We start from the raw sequence: 16,116 nt of genomic DNA on the forward strand, positions 1-16,116 counted from the left end.
AGAGGATTTTCAAGGAAAGCCTCATGGTCTGATTTAGGTTTAAACCCATCACACTGGCTGCTCTGTTGAGATGCAGAGAGACAAGGGTGGAAGTAGAGACCAGTTGGAAGTTATTAAAATAAATCTAAATGAGTGGTGATGGCGGTCGCAGTGGATGTAGTGAGGCGTAGTTAGATTCTGGATCTCTTGTAAAGATCTAGCCGAGAGAGCTTGCTTATGGGTGCAGTTTAAGGTGTGAAAGAAAGGACTCCAAAACAGACATCAAGGCTTTGGACCTGAGCAACCAGAAGTTTGGAACAGTTATTTACTGAGATAACAAAGACTGGAGAAAGGGCAAGCTGGGTGGAACATATACTAATATTCATCTACAGTTAATACAGTATAAATGCATACATATCTGTCATTCACAGCTAACACTCAGGGATTTCATTAGGTTTCTTTTGCTAAGGGAAGCTAAGAATACTAAGGGTATTATACTCAAATATAATATTATACTCAAATATAATATTTGAGATTATACTAAGGGTATAATCTCAAAGCATGAGCTTGGCAACCTGGAAGACAGTCGACCTCGGTCTTCCCGAGGAGTCACTCGGTACATCCAGCAGAGAACAGTAATTATGCAGGACCACCCATCTGCTTAAAACTTTTGGTGATGGCTTATCCTGTGACTCTGGTCCCAATCATAGGCTTAACTTCTCGGTTTACACAGGTTTTTCCATGTGTAATGATCATTTGCTTGAAAATTTATCCTGCCTATGACCCTGATGTAGGTTGAGACAACTAATAGTCTCTTAAAACAGCTTTTATAAAAATTATGGCAAACATTTATTGTGACTTTGTTCTAACTAAAATACTTAGGATTTGTGTGAGATACAGTTGCACGGAGGGGAATATTCCTGACCTAGTTTTCTGACTGAAAACTGGTGATTTATGGGTCAATAAACTCCTTAAACAATGGACTATAACATCCCTGACAGCAGGGGACACTTACTGTCAAGTGCTCACTGCTGCAGAATGGATGGGCTTCTAGCCTCAGGTTGTCAAAAGTGAGGGTCACCCGCCGTCCTTCCTGCACAGTGATTCTCCATTCACACATCCAGCCGTGAGGGTTTGGGTTCAGGTAGTTGGGAGAAGTGAAGGTCCCAGCAGGGCCCTGGAGATCCCCACCACATGCTGAAGGTTGGGGGGAGGGGGAGAGAGAAGAAAAAAAAAAACCCAAAACTAAGAAAAATTCCAATCCAATCCTATAAGGAATGTTCTCAAAAGTAAAGCATTTTTTTTTATTGTCCCACTGGACAGAATCAGTGCTCTTATTTACCACTGTATGTACACAAGGATTATCCCTGATATTTAATATTTAATCTCTGCTTCCATAGATGGTAGTTCACTGGCAGCCTTTTGTCATCATGGCCCAAGAAATATGAGAGTCCAGTAAGTGAAGCAATCATCAGAGTCAGGAAAATCAGAAGGCTAAAGTCATCATCCAGTTTTTTCAAGACAAGATCTTTATTTCACCTGAGCTTGTCAGGGAATTTGGAATGCAAATTCGGAGTGACTGGAGCACTAACAGACTGGCTTTCTTAAGATGAGGAATGTGGTTCGGCTGTCACCTCCTGACACCCCTCACAGCATTAGATCCTTTCCTTTGTAGCACTGATTGCAGTTGTGATGTTTCATCTATTGGTGTGACTTTTTTTTTTTTTTTTTAAGTGGTACGCGGGCCTCTCACTGCTGTGGCCTCTCCTGTTGCGGAGCACAGGCTTCCGACGCACAGGCTCAGTGGCCATGGCTCACGGGCCCAGCCACTCTGCAGCATGTGGGATCTTCCCGGACCGGGGCACGAACCTGTGTCCCCCGCATTGGCAGGCGGACTCTAAACCACTGTGCCACCAGGGAAGCCCTGGTGTGACTATTTGATTAATGTCTGCCTCTCCACTAAACTAGTCAGGCCCAGGAAGACAAGGGTCACGGTGTCTTTGTTTAGCTATTGCCACACCAGTGCCTAAGAGGAGTGTCTATCCAATGTAGGTGCTCAATTATATATATATATATATATAAAATGAATCAAAGAACATACCTTCCACGCTGGAGTCAAACCGTAGTCTGAATCCTGAGGCAGTGAGAGAGCCGTCTGTGACAAACCTGACCAAAGCAACATTGCCAGAAGTATCTATGCTGTCAGGAATGGTGTTTCCACAGTATCTGCCCAATAGATTACCTGTGGGAGTCAAATAATCAAGTATTTATATGTCCAGGTGATTGATTTCATTTCACCTCTACTTGAGAAATTCTGCATGTACGAAGAAAAAACCAATAATAGATAAGACCCTGGCCAGGAAGAAATGGTGACCTCTGGCAAGAGAGGCAGGTCAAACATGAGTAAAAATCAATATATTCAAGTATATGAGGAAGTGTAACAAAAACAGCAACCAATTAGAGCCAAGGGCATCAGCACAATGCAGAAGGCTTGCTCATTCGGTTAGTGAAATGGTCCAAGGCGACAGAGTGACAAGCATCCACTTCATAATATTTTCAGGGTATATTACCCTTTCCCTCCTTCCCTTACAGGATGCCCCTCAAACATCTGAGCGTGGCCCTGGAAGGTCTCCCTGGAAGAGGATGCCTTCCAGACACAGTGCTCTCTCAGTGTGGTCTCAGGATAAGCTATATAATGACACCGGGGCTTTGGGCACCACTGTTTCATGGGTAAGAACTGAGGGAGAGAAAAGCTGGCACTGTCCAGAGCTGACTGATCTGCACTTCTCCGCAAAAAAAAAGAAAAAAAAGTCTTGCCTTACTTGGAAGTGAGGAAATTTCAGAGGCTGAATGAGTAACCTGTGAAAACAGATACCCCCAAAGACAGCAGACATATCCCACTGACCAGATGTATGGTTTTCCCAGATCTCCACGAAGTCTCGTTCACAGCCAGATGAATCCTGAAGGCTAAAGTCTTCAAAGCGGATGGTGAGATAATGTCCCGAGGGTCCCTGGAGATGCCACTCACAGAACAGGTCATCTGTATATGGAAGCGTTGGGTACCCGTTGCTTTCAATGACTCCACTTTGCCCTGTCACTCTTCCTCCACACTCGGCTGCAGAAAAAGAGCAATATTCTATCACAGGTTTTCTTTTTTTTAATTCAACCAGCACATTTAAAAGCTTTTAGGTGCCAAGTGAACATGAACTGAAGTTTTAAAAATACTGAAAATGTTTAGTTTGTGCTTCTCTTACTACATGAAATCTGCTATTGGTGTACAGAGAAATGATACCACAAGGCCAATCTAATAACGGGAAAGGGAAGGCGGAAAGATGTTGAATGGCATATTCTGTTAACGCCTCATGAATTTTCTTGGGACACTAGGTAAGAGCTATTAGCTGCGAGTAGCTTTCATTCCAAAACCAACTGAGAGATTGATAGGGCCTGCCTAGTACCCTGTGTTAGTGATTCTGTAGACTAAGTCCTAGCTCAGCTAAAAACAATGCTGTGGTTGATTAGTCATGCCTGCCATTTCTGGTTTATCAAATAAACATGTTACTGTAGTAATGGGTATCTCAGGGCCTTGAAAATTACTATCCAATTATTTCTTATCAGCTGAGTGTGGGAGATTGAATTATATACAATTTGCCTCAGGCTATACAATGACCCATGGTGTAGGTTAAGTATTGTTACAACTCGGCTTTTCAAGTTTTGAACGCATTAAAGATGTTTGGTTAGTGTTCAGACCTAACAGACACTAAATCCTATGTAGTTGTGACCATATTGTAGTGAATTTTCAGAATGCATTCTTTATTACTCATTTTTTAAAGGAAGGAAATCAAAACATTGAATGAATGACCTGGCGCTAGACATTTAGGGGAAAAAACATCTCGATTATCTATTAATGTTGAGGAGGTCAAAGTCACTGTTCTAAAAATAGTTATTTGATTACTAAAGAGTTTTACAATTTAATATTGTACATATTTCACGACAAGAGGGAGAAACAAGAATTTAACTGGATATGTTTTTCACTAACAAGTTAGGGAAAAATCCAAAATATTCAAGTTTACTAAAAAGAGTATTTTTAAATGGAAATTAAAGTAAAAATTAAAATTGATAAATGACTTTGTGGTTTTAAACATTCACATTCCTTACTTATTTCTATCATTAAAATAACTGTGAAAATTAGGCAGATAGAAAGGCTTCTTTAAAAATGGCATGATCAGGGCTTCCCTGGTGGCTCAGTGGTTGGGGGTCCGCCTGCCGATGCAGGGGACGTGGGTTTGTGCCCTGGTCTGGGAGGATCCCACGTGCCGCGGAGCAGCTGGGCCCGTGGGCCATGGCCGCTGGGCCTGCGTGTCCGGAGCCTGTGCTCCGCAACGGGAGAGGCCACAGCAGTGAGAGGCCTGCGTACCGCAAAAAAAAAAAAAAAAAAAAAAAAAAAAAATGGCATGATCATTTAAAAAGTTTGAACGCAATTATTCTGTCACTACTTTCTTATTGAATATAAAAATGTTGTTACCTATGGAATACTTGGCCTTGAATCCCACATGAGTGGGGCTGTTGTCAGACCGGAATCTCAGATACATCACCTCTCCTGAGGACAACTGACTGGCAGGCAGAGAAGCTCCACAAAACTTGGAAAGTATTGGTGCATTTGAATCAGCACCGTCTCGCAACTCAAGGTAATTGGACGTACAGCTACAGTGGAAAGAAAATTCTGTTTAGTTTGCAAAGTCTATGGCTTTGACATATTTTGATAATAAAGACTTCACTTTCTCCAAGGACATCATTAAATCATCATTTCTGTAGCGCTATGTACACAACACAGCGGAGACACTATGACAGAGTCAGTGTAGGTGGTGTGTCACTTCAAAATGCCATATGATATTTTTCTGAATTATACACTCCAGTTTGTAACTGAAAAAGACAGGTTTTACATGTACCACAATGAAGAATATTTATTCGCCTTCCATATTCTGTTGGTCTTAGAAATGTAAAACTCATTCTCGAATCAACCCCTAGGAATGTCAAAACACAAGTATTTTGTTTCACATGATGTTATGACACATTTCACATGACAAAGATGAACTCTCTCTTGATAGCTATGTAACCGGGGCTAAGGGAGAATCTCAGCTGGAATTTTCCATGTCCCTAAAAGAGGACAAGTATTTACCCAGTATTTCTTGAGAAAGTCAACCAGCCAATTAATGCTCAGTGAGGGGAGAATGGCATTATATCAGGAGTCCAGAACTGGTAAGCAAAAGCTCTCATACCTAAGCTTTGCACCCTGCATGTATTCATGCAGATGTATACACACGTTTGTTAAATGAAGAGAAAGATACAGATTTTTTTCAATCTATGTAGTTATTCCATCTGTGTTCAACATAGTAAGACAAACCCTCTGGTTTGTAATCTTTAAAGATTCTTACTAAACAGAGATCGGGAGATCGTACTGTCCTTGTTTTAGTCCTGTTTCTGACATTGGTGACCCCGGGTGTCACAAATTTCCATTTGTTAAACAGATACTTTATCATTTATGACACTGAGTATGGGGCTGGCCAAATAAATATTCGTCTACCAGAGACACTCTCTTTTTCCTGTGGGAGGAAGAATGGATAATATAAATCTCAGACAGCCACCCTCCGCGTCTCTTGGAGGATGTGCACAGGGTCAGGAGGGACAGTGTCTGTTTACATCATCTGCTCAGCTGATGGGTGAGTGTCCGGCAGGCAAGGTTTTCAAGCTCCAGGTGTTAAGCATTTCCCTTCCCCGTCCCTAGATTTCCTTTGCTGTATATGCTGCTGAGCAAAGAAGAAGGAAATTGTTCTGAGATGTGACAGCTAAAGAATACTAACTCTGGGTAGGAGGAAAATTAAACGGAGGTGACCTACTTTGGTGTTACTTCAACATTGAATTGATCTTCAAACTGCAGCCTTATGAGCTTCCCGGGAGGAGCAGCTATGAGCCAGATGCAGTCAGCATGCTGCGGATAATTGCTGGGGTGGTTGGGGGAGGTTACGTATCCAGCAGAATCCGCATCGTGGATGTAAATATTGCCCCCGCAGGCTGTCAGGAAACACAGTTAAATCAACCTACCGTCTGGAGAGAGAGGATGCAGGCGACTGCCACCTTCATTTTTAACGGTCTCTTTATCTGTGCCTCCAATCTTAATTTCCTTTCATCTGGAATTATCCTCCTTTTCTTTTTTAAGCAAATACATTCTGAACTTGCTATCAAGGGAGGTACCACATGTGCCACTTTTTAACTCGCCAAACCATATGTTCTCATTGGAAATTTCACTCCTTCCTAAAGCCAACCAAAAGATTATGGCGCATGGTGCGTGCAGCAGCTCATCATGGAAGCATAACGATATACCCACCACTTCGATAAGCATGTAAAGGCACCAGCACTTTAACTGCCCCCTGACCATTCAGGTCAATAGACTGATGTTCAAAAGACTAAGCAGATATACATTTGTACAACTCTGTGGACATTCACTCCTTATGTTTCTTTGGGATTTAGGTGCATTTGAAGAGCAAGAGATGAATGGTATAAGAAATTTTATGAGCCAGTTTTTTCGGGAAGATAATGAGCTTTTAATACTTTTTTAAAAAGCCCAAAGTGTTAAGTAAAAATACTTTCCTTTTATCAATGAATTTTTTTTTTTTTTTTGGCAATCTCAGCAAACAAACCAAGTAAGAACAATCTGGGTACTTACAACGCCAATGAAGTTAACCTGTTCAATAACTGAGCCTCACAGATACTGAATCTGCTAAATTCTATGGACATTTGTTTCCAACATCATTCAGCCACTTATGGGCACATCCTGAGTTGTGACATTACCTAGAACTCCTTCATCTCTGAAACCCTAGACTTTGAGCTCCTTTGACTGCCTTTAACTCCCTTGCCCCTGGTCTTTCCTTCAGATGCTCCTTGCAAAACCCCAATTCGGTGGTTGTGTTCCTCTCAAACCATTCATGGAAGTTGATGCCACAACAAACGCACGTTCTCCACTCTCAACGCTGCTAAGCCATCCTCCCGTTTCATCATATAGATGAAAACAGCTATAAAACCAACTCGACTCCCCAGACCCTTCGTCCTCCCCATGCCCTCTCTCATCTCAGCACGCTACTCTGAGCCCTCTTTTAGAAAGGAGAAGTCAGATGAGAACTCCCTCAATTTGTTACCCCTTATTTGTTACCATCCTTAAAAATTCACCTACATCTCCACCCTCCTTTATTTTTCCCTGTACGCTGCCTTCATGTATCTCTGGGTTGGTCTCCCAATCCATTCTGTCTCCTTAGGGACCCTGCTCTATTTAATCCCTCATTTATCCCGTGCTTTTAATCTCATTCTCTCTCTCTCTCTCTCTCTCCTTTCCCTCCCCCCTCTCTCCTCCGTGATACTTTGACCTTTCCACGTATCACAAGCTCGAGTAATTTACAGCCACTTTCTTTACGTCCTCCTTCCCCCTTCACTCGTCAGCCCTCTGAAAGCACCCTTTTCCTGGTCCCCCATCACCCCACAGTCCCTTTACCCAAGGATGTTTGAAATCATTGTTCTGCATCCACAGCAGTTAACGTGTTGACCACACCTTCCTTCTCTACACTGTTGCCCCTGAGCTGCCTGGACATTAGCTCTCCTCCTCCTCCTTTCATCCTTCTCACCATTTCTCCTCTGGTCCCTGGGTGCCTCTTTCCAGGCCTTTCCTGGCATTGCTGGAGGTCCCCAGGGATCCCCCTGCAGGCCCTTCATCTTCTCAGTATAAATAATTTCCTGGCTAAGGTCATCCACCCTCGTGACTTAAACTGCAACCAGTCTTCTAACAGTTCCCGAGTTTCTAGATTCAGCCCAGATCCCTGTTCTGACCTCCAGACTCCTGGTCCAGTGCAGGTGTCTACTGGACATCCCGAGTGGACATCATTCAGAGATTTCAAACCGAACATGTGTCCCAGACGGACCTTACTACCTACTCGCCGCCCAGAAGTCCGTATACGAGCGCGTGACCCTCTTCTTACCGACCACCTCGTTTTCTCCTTAATACTTGTTGCCATAGGACATGCTGCATCTCTTATTTATTATCTGCATTTTAACACCGAAATTGAGCTCCATGAGGACATGGATTTTATTCGTTTATCGCTGTATCCCCGGGACCTAGCATAGTGTCTGTCACATGGCAAGTTCTTAATAAATGTTTGTGGGATAAATGGATCCACCAGCCAGAAACCTAGGGGTCATCTATGGCACCCTCCTGTCCCACATCCAAGTGCACTCAATTCCATATTTATAATCTCTCCCAATATTCCTTGTCTTCTGTGTGCTTATCGCCACTGCCTTAGTCCAGGACCTAATAATTCCTCCCTGAATTACTCTTTCACCTGGTCTCTCCACCTTAGTCTCTCCCCCTCCATGTGTTTTCAGTGCCACTGCCACACGGGTGTTTCTAATCTGATAGCGCCATTCGTGCTTTGGATTAAAACCTTCCAAGGGCCCCCACTGCCTTCCAGTTAACATCTTAACTCCTTTTGGTGCCGCCCTCAGCATCATGATTCCTGCCTGCTTCACCACCATGATGTTTAGCTCCTTCTGACTCTCTTCTCCAGCAGTCGTGAATTCTTTCAAATTCACGGAAATGCCTTGTTGTTGCACAGCCATTAAGACTTGATATGTGGTCACCTCCTTTCTTCACTGACTGGCAAATCTCTGTCAGTTTCCTTCCTCTGGGAGCCTTCTCCCACCCATAGCTCCCGAGAGCCCCTCCTTCTAGCCTCATCGTACCATGCCCTACCTGTGCCTTTACTTGTATGTCTCCCCCTCTGCACTGAACTCCTCCACAGACTTGGTAGTTTGCACAGTGTGAAGCACTTTGTAAATGTTCAATTAATTAATTAGAACAGTCAATTCAGTGAGAATAAAAGCATCGAGCACAGGGACACAGAACTCTCAATCAACCATACTGAAGGAGTGTCCTTGGAGAACGATTGTGTAGAAGAAGGCTAATTTGATGCCACAAGTTGTTCACTGAATAACATGTGTTAAAAGCTGAGAAACTGAAGTGGCAAAGAAGTTGGTGTGCTGGAAAGATAGATGGGGAAGTAGAACTGACTGTAGTTATAGGACATGGTTGAATCAGAAAGTTGAGAGAAACAAGAGTGATCATATCGCAAGAGGTTTTGAAATCAAAAGACTTTTAAGTCTAATATTGAGGCAGAAAGATGGGGAGAAGGTAATAGCCATACCATTCTTGCATGAACAGAGGGTCGAAAAAGCAATGAAAGAGTTACAGTATTTGCAAATCTATAAGGCTCTCTAAAGGCTCAGGACCAAGTGAAATCACAACTCAGCAGCAAAGCTCAGAATGGAGATGGGGAAGGATGAGAAACTCGCTACCTATAAGGCAGCGGTACTGGGGTCACAAAGCTGTGCTGGTAAAGGCTCCTTCTAAGTGCCAGAGCTATGTGGTCTGGGAAGTGGTGAAAGGACATGCCCTGTAGTCATGGAATCTACATGAGGTATTAGATGATTTTCTGTGTCAGTTGGTGGAGACTTACTTCCTCTCCTCTCTTCAAATGAAGAAATTCTGCTGAATTTTAAACTCTCATATTTTGGAGAATGTGCGATAAAACATATGGCTCATTTAGATTAATACAGATTTTGAAATATGTCCAGGAATCTGTGATTGAGGTCATAGGGTTATCCTGAAATCCAAATTATCTAATTTTAAGGGGACAAAGACTTACTCTTTACAGACACCACTCCTTCCCTTTTTTGAAGCTATGCTTGTTTACTTATTTATGCAATTAAACATTATCTAAAAATAAATGTCACAAAAATCAAATCATTACAGTAGAATTAAATAATTACAATCAAATATAATTAAGACAAGGTAATTAAGATAATTACTGTAATATATAATTAAATGGGTAATAATAGAATCAGAAGATTATATGTTCATTTAAAAAGAAGCATACAGATGATTACAAAACAATGTAATTATCATTCTTATGTTTCTATAACTGTATATAACTTATAATTAGACATTTTATAATGGAAAAGTCTAAGGAATTTCAGGGGATCATTAAGATCAGCTCAATTTATACTCATGGAGAAGTTCACTTTGTTCTCTTGCTATGTGGTCTTGGAACAATCTAAGCCTCATCTTACTTATCTGAAGAATGGGCACAATGAAGACAATGTAGTCGTGATGAGATATCAAATGTATCAAGCATAAAATAAGTGCTTGATAATAGGTAGCTACTCTTACTAACACTATTATTGTTAGTTCAGAAAAAAACTTTACATATTTTTTTCTCCAATCTATTTAAACAAAAAAGGCCAAGCAATTGCAGGAAAAGTACAGACATCATTCTCAGTGAAGATACTTACCTAAGCTCTTTGCCTCATATGTGATTTTAAATCCTCGTCCTTCATTACTGTTATCAGAAATGAACTGAACAAACATTTGATTATCTGAGGTGAACAGAGTGGATGAAGGGTGACTGCCACAAAAATGCCCATTTCCTCCATGGGGACCCAAGGGTGGAGAAGAGATATCAGGTCCATTTTTTAGCTGGAAAGACAAATTAAAATTGCACAATTTCCTTCATACCGATAAAGATGAGGTATACAAGTTCTATCAATTTATAGCCCAGGAGGAGAAACATCATCATTTTGTTTTCTGAATGAAGTGTGTAGAGAAAGTAGTTAGAAAAAGCAGCAAACAACACCTACCACCAAGTAATCCCCCTGGTTGCAAGAAGAGTCTCTATTTGGAATCTGGAAGGGCTGTTCAAAGTGGACAGCGATGGTCAGACCACTCTGAACCTGGACATGCCAGGAGCAGTTGAGGTTGGGAGTGTAGGTCTCTGCATACCCGGGTGACGTGATAATCCCTCTGTCTGCATGCAAGTATCCACCACAACCTTCCCAGGAAGAAACAAAGATAGCACATTTAAATAACACTCACAACTGGATTTTGATGCTTTTTCTGTTTGTCTTGAGAATTTTCAAAGTATAGGCAATAGAAATGTGGTTTGAAACTCACTCTGGACCAAAATATGTTGGAAACAGCGCAACAAGCTTGGATGGAGCACACGCTCCTCGGTACTCATTTTGTTTTTGTTTCTAAGATAGGGATGTAGAAGTAAGCAATAGAGACAAATCCCTTAGCTTTCATGAAGCTTACTTTGTACAGGAGTCAGACGTACAACAAACACCTACATAATTAATATGTGAGGTGGTGATAAGTTCTACAAAGAAAGATGAACAGGGAGAGGGAAAATGAACTATATTGCCTGGGGCAGTTAGAGAAGGCCACGCTACTGCAGTCATATCCGAGCAGAGATCTGATTGACATGGGGGATCGCATCCCAAGTGAAGAAAGCCAGACAGAGAAAGACAAATCCCATGTGTTATCATGTTTATGTGGAATCTCAAATACATCACAAATGAACCTGCCTAGGAAACAGAAACAGAAACAAACTCACAAAGAGAACAAACCTACGGTTACCAAAGGGGAAAGGGGTGGGTAGGGATAAATTTGGAGTTTGGGGTTAGCAGATACAAACTACTATATATAAAACAGATAAACAACAAGGTCCTTCTATGTAATACTGGGAACTATATTCAATGTCCTGTGATAAACCATAATGGAAAAGAATATGAAAAAGAATGCATGTCTATGTATAACTGAGTCACTTTGCTGTACAGCAGAAATTAACACAATATTGTAAATCAACTCGACTTCAATAAAATAAATTAAAAAAAGAAAAAAGAGAGACAGGGAATCAAGACCTAAGAGTGTTTGAGAGAAGAGCATTGCCGTCCAGAAAACAGCTGGCGTGAAGGCTGCTGTGTTAGTGGTGCATCTCAAAAGTCAGAATGGAGGAGGCCAAATGAGAGACCTAAACGGTTAGCCCGGTAGGTCGTGCAGGACACGGCAAGGGCTTATTCTGAGTAAGAAGAGGAACACACTGAAGCCTTCTGAGCATCAGAACGGCATGATCTGACTTAAATTTTAAAGACTCACTGTCTGCAGTACTTAAGCTCTAAGGAAGGGCAGGTTAAAGCCGAAGCAAGAGGTCCAGGACGGGGGTGACTTCCTGAGTCCACGGAGGGTTGACAGGTGCCTGGGCTATGACGGCAGCAGTAGAAACGGGGAGAAGTGGTTGGACTCTGGATATATTGCGAGGGTGGGACCACTGTGGTCTGTTGATGAACGGGGTTGATGGAGCCAGAGAAGAAGAATGAACGGCGATGCAAGCGTCCTGGCTTAAACAGCTAGAAGGATGTACCTTCCACTTCCTAAAATTGAGAAGACTGTGGAATGAGCAAGTCTGGGGCTGGGGGAGGTACAAAACGGCGGGGGGCAAGAGCTAGTTTCCCACATGTTAACTTATACAGCGCGAGCTGTCACGCACATGTCCACGAGCCACGTGAGAGAGTGAGAGGTTCGAGCTGAGAAGACAGCGATGGAGCAGACGCTTATTTGCCAGCTGTCAGGGACCGACCGGAGCATCAGCGAGTGAGGGCAGGGAGCTCCCACGGCTAGTGAAAACGCAGAGGTGGAAATTTACCTTAGGTCTGTCTAATTCCCAAGCCCATTCTCTTGAACCACTCTGCAGCTGGCCCCCCTTGACTGTGAGGACGATCGTTTATCTTCAATTGGTCCCTACTCTATAAAAGGCATACATAATACTGGAGAAAACATTCATTTTTAATGTCTAGACTGATAATCTACTTTAAAATTAGGTTTTTCAGTTAAAAATATGAGAGTCTTTAGAAATTTCACATTCTGTGGGCTACTTTTTAACTTTAATCCAGTGTGGGTTGAAAATGATTGTTTGGACTTCACATTTTGTCAAGTTTTGAAAGTCTCAGTCACACTCCACACGATAGTCTGCCATATATGAGGCACATTGTCAGACTCACCAAATTCATATTTCAAGAGCAACAAACTCTTCCTGCCAACCTTTAAATGAATCATTTCAACCAAGGGATTTATGACAATATCTCCTACGTTACTTTGGTTATTTCTCAGGTTGAAGATAACTCTGACTTACTGCTCCTTTGATGTGTTATGGATATGTACTGTCTTCTGGTTCCAGCCATCAGCGAGGCTGAAATTTTGTTTTAAACATCTTACTCTTGTGCCTACCGTGGAGGGAACATGCCCTGCCCAAAGAACTGAAGATGGGGGATCATTCACAAAAGTGGCCAGTTTCTTTCTTCTTTTTTTTTTTTTTTGATTAAGACTTAATACCTGACATCAGGATAACCCCCAGAGGCTGGGCAGAGACCTGTGTGCTGACTTAGAAGCTGTGTCCTGGCATTGAAAAATGAGCAGAGTGTATTAGGGAGAGAGCAAGAGGAAGATGAGATGAAATGAATTTGAACTATGAGAACATATTACTCTTGTGAAACGATGCATTAAAGCCCGCCCTGGTCACACTGAAGTCCGAGGTGAACTGGATCACCATGTACTGTCCAGTAGACCGGATGGGTCCAGGGATCTCTCTGCCACAGAGAAGTGCTAGCTCCTGGGCCAGGCTGTTGTCTCCTACGACCAGAGAAAGGAAATGTCAGTGTGAAAATATGATGTCTTAAAAGTCTCCTCCACAACTTATTTACAGAACAGAAATAGAGTCACAGATGTAGAAAACAAACTTATGGTTACCAGGGAGGAAGGGGGTTGGGGAGGGATAAACTGGGAGATTGGGCTGGACATATACACACTACTCTATATAAAATAGATAACTAATAAGGACCTACTGTAGAGCACAGGGAACTCTGCTCAACACTCTGTAATGACCTATATGGGAAAAGAATCTAAAAAGGAGTGGATACAGGCATATGTATAACTGACGCACTTTGCTGCACACCTGAAACTAACACAACACTGGAAATCAACTAAACTCCAATAAACATTTTTCAAAAAGAGTATCCTCCACCATCATTGCAACCCAGCCAAAGTGCCTCACACATTATTCTCAAAACACCCCCATTCCTAGGAGGCAGCAGGATTACCAAATAAGGGACATTCCAGGGGTTACATCATTGTGGCTCCAGTTTGTAACGGTGCCGCCCCTCTTTTTCTTTAACCTTTTTAATAACAACTTCTTTGCCAGTTCCCACTGCCTTTCCAAAAACTGGCTGACAGTTCTTCCTGGAACGAAGACTCAAAATAAGAGGATGTGAGATTGGGAAGTAACTGAGGACCAATGCTGATATGTGCAGTAGATACTGATCTAAACTGTTCTGACTGCTGAAGATCAAGTATCTAAAAAAAAAAAAAAAAAGGTTTGATTCTTCAGCCCCAGATCCGATGCTAATGTTATAAGGTCATTTGCCCAGAAGTCTGCCTTCACCTTCAGAGGGGTTTTCTTTTTTCTTTGCATTATTTTGTTGTTCATTGTTTGTTTTGCCATTATAAGGACACACTTCTCTCCATGTGTGGAGGATGAAAAAAGATAGTGTCAGCAAATGTGCACCTCCAGAGACATCAGGGAGAGCTGGGTGACCCCCATGGCCCTTTTTCCTTTGGCTTTTCTCTTGATTATAAATTTTGATCAGAACAACTGTATCAGTCAAAGCCTGAATGGAGCAAGGACTTAGATTCCTTGGCTGGGAAAATATGTTGTTTTTTCCCTAAGGCAGAGAATTAATTAATTTGAAACTTTAAAAAAGACAAAAATAGAATATGAGACATGAGGAAATTTGCCCTTTCACTCAACTAGCAAAATGATTCTTTTTTGACATTGACCACAACCTAAAACTTACTCATTATTAACTAGTTTAAAAAACAAGTTATCAAATGTAGTAGCACAGCTATAAATACACAATGCTTGGAAAGGCATTCTTTACAGGGGTTCTGACCTCTGGAAACTTTTGCATTTTTTATCATTCAAAAATTTATCTGTGACTCCTTTTGCATTGTTATCTTCATTATGCTATTTTGCTACACATTTCACCCCAAATCTGTTGACTTATTCTCTAATTAACTGCATCACAAAGCTTTGAAGCTTATTATATGTTGTTACTTATTTCACATGTGTATATTTTATCTCTCAATGAGACTGAGTTGGGTCTGCTGATTTTCGTTTCTTTCCTAAAGAAAGAAAAAAAGAGGAAAGATATAGTTCTTCTGGGCAATGTGCTGATAGCAGATAGTTGATAGGAAAAGGGGGGAAAGTTATGGTTTACCATCTGATCATGTTTGTATGACTGACTTGAGTCTTCACTTACTGCCCAGCTCCTACAGAAGGAAAGTAAAGCACCTCTGCCATTTGATTTTTCTCACTATACTTAGTGGGGGTCTAGGGTTAAGGGGATAAGGGGGACATGAAAATGCACATTAGCCACCAGTGGGTCAAAATCAAACACATGCTTTGGTCCAAAAAAAAAAAAATGCTCTGAAGCATTTTTCATTAATCGCCAAAATTTAACAAACTGAGAAGTTCATAGAAAACTCTATGCTTCTCATACCTCTTGGAAAATAAGATCCATAACACCGAACCTGCACTCCTAGTAGCTGCCCCTTTGATCTGTCCTCCAGTTTAACACCTTACTAGATGTCACCTGCTGTCTAGGCAGGCACTGGGGTTGCAATATGTGTCATGCAGGGCAGTGGGTCCCCAGCTTCAGAGACTCTACCACCGGGAGGCAGGGACCCGGGTCAGGCGAGGGGAGCACCTCACATCGGGGGCAAAACTTAAAGAGGTGCCAGAGACCTCAGAAATCAAGATAAAAATATTTTAGTACCATATTTCAAAAACTGAAATTTAATGTAAAATGAACAAAATATTAACAGTTTAAATAAAGACAGGATCTGACTCTGTCCAATCCTTCCTTACTCTCCTCACCCTGATCTTAACCTTTACTGGAGACAGATCTAGGACCCATGCAAGTTTCTAGTTTAGTTGGTCTGGGGTGGGGCACAGAATCTGCATTTCTAACAAGTTCCCAGGTGATGCTGATGCTGCCGGTCTGGGGACCTCACTGTAAGAGACGCTGACTAAAGGATATGGCCTCCCTATTCTCCTCTGTTCCATGCAAATCGTGAAGCACAATTCTGTGCATCTTGCATTGAAGCATTATTTATATCCCTCACTCATCACACAGCAATACCACACCTGG

At 41.9% G+C, this 16,116-nt stretch overlaps 1 protein-coding gene across 1 annotated transcript in view; it reads right to left on the bottom strand.

Annotated features, from left to right (window-relative positions):
* CUBN (cubilin) overlaps positions 1-16,116 on the bottom strand; it is a 277,325-nt gene that overhangs the window by 83,398 nt on the left and 177,811 nt on the right. Inside the window, exons 41-48 of the mRNA XM_060097791.1 lie at positions 13,394-13,540; positions 10,714-10,904; positions 10,369-10,552; positions 5,874-6,048; positions 4,502-4,680; positions 2,885-3,094; positions 2,081-2,221; positions 995-1,176 (exon numbers count right to left, since the gene is read on the bottom strand). Of these exons, the coding sequence (XP_059953774.1) occupies positions 995-1,176; positions 2,081-2,221; positions 2,885-3,094; positions 4,502-4,680; positions 5,874-6,048; positions 10,369-10,552; positions 10,714-10,904; positions 13,394-13,540 (1,409 nt within the window). The remainder of the gene's footprint in view (positions 1-994; positions 1,177-2,080; positions 2,222-2,884; positions 3,095-4,501; positions 4,681-5,873; positions 6,049-10,368; positions 10,553-10,713; positions 10,905-13,393; positions 13,541-16,116) is intronic.

The sequence above is a fragment of the Mesoplodon densirostris genome, chromosome 4, assembly GCF_025265405.1.
Source record: "Mesoplodon densirostris isolate mMesDen1 chromosome 4, mMesDen1 primary haplotype, whole genome shotgun sequence".
Classification (NCBI taxonomy): domain Eukaryota; kingdom Metazoa; phylum Chordata; class Mammalia; order Artiodactyla; family Ziphiidae; genus Mesoplodon; species Mesoplodon densirostris.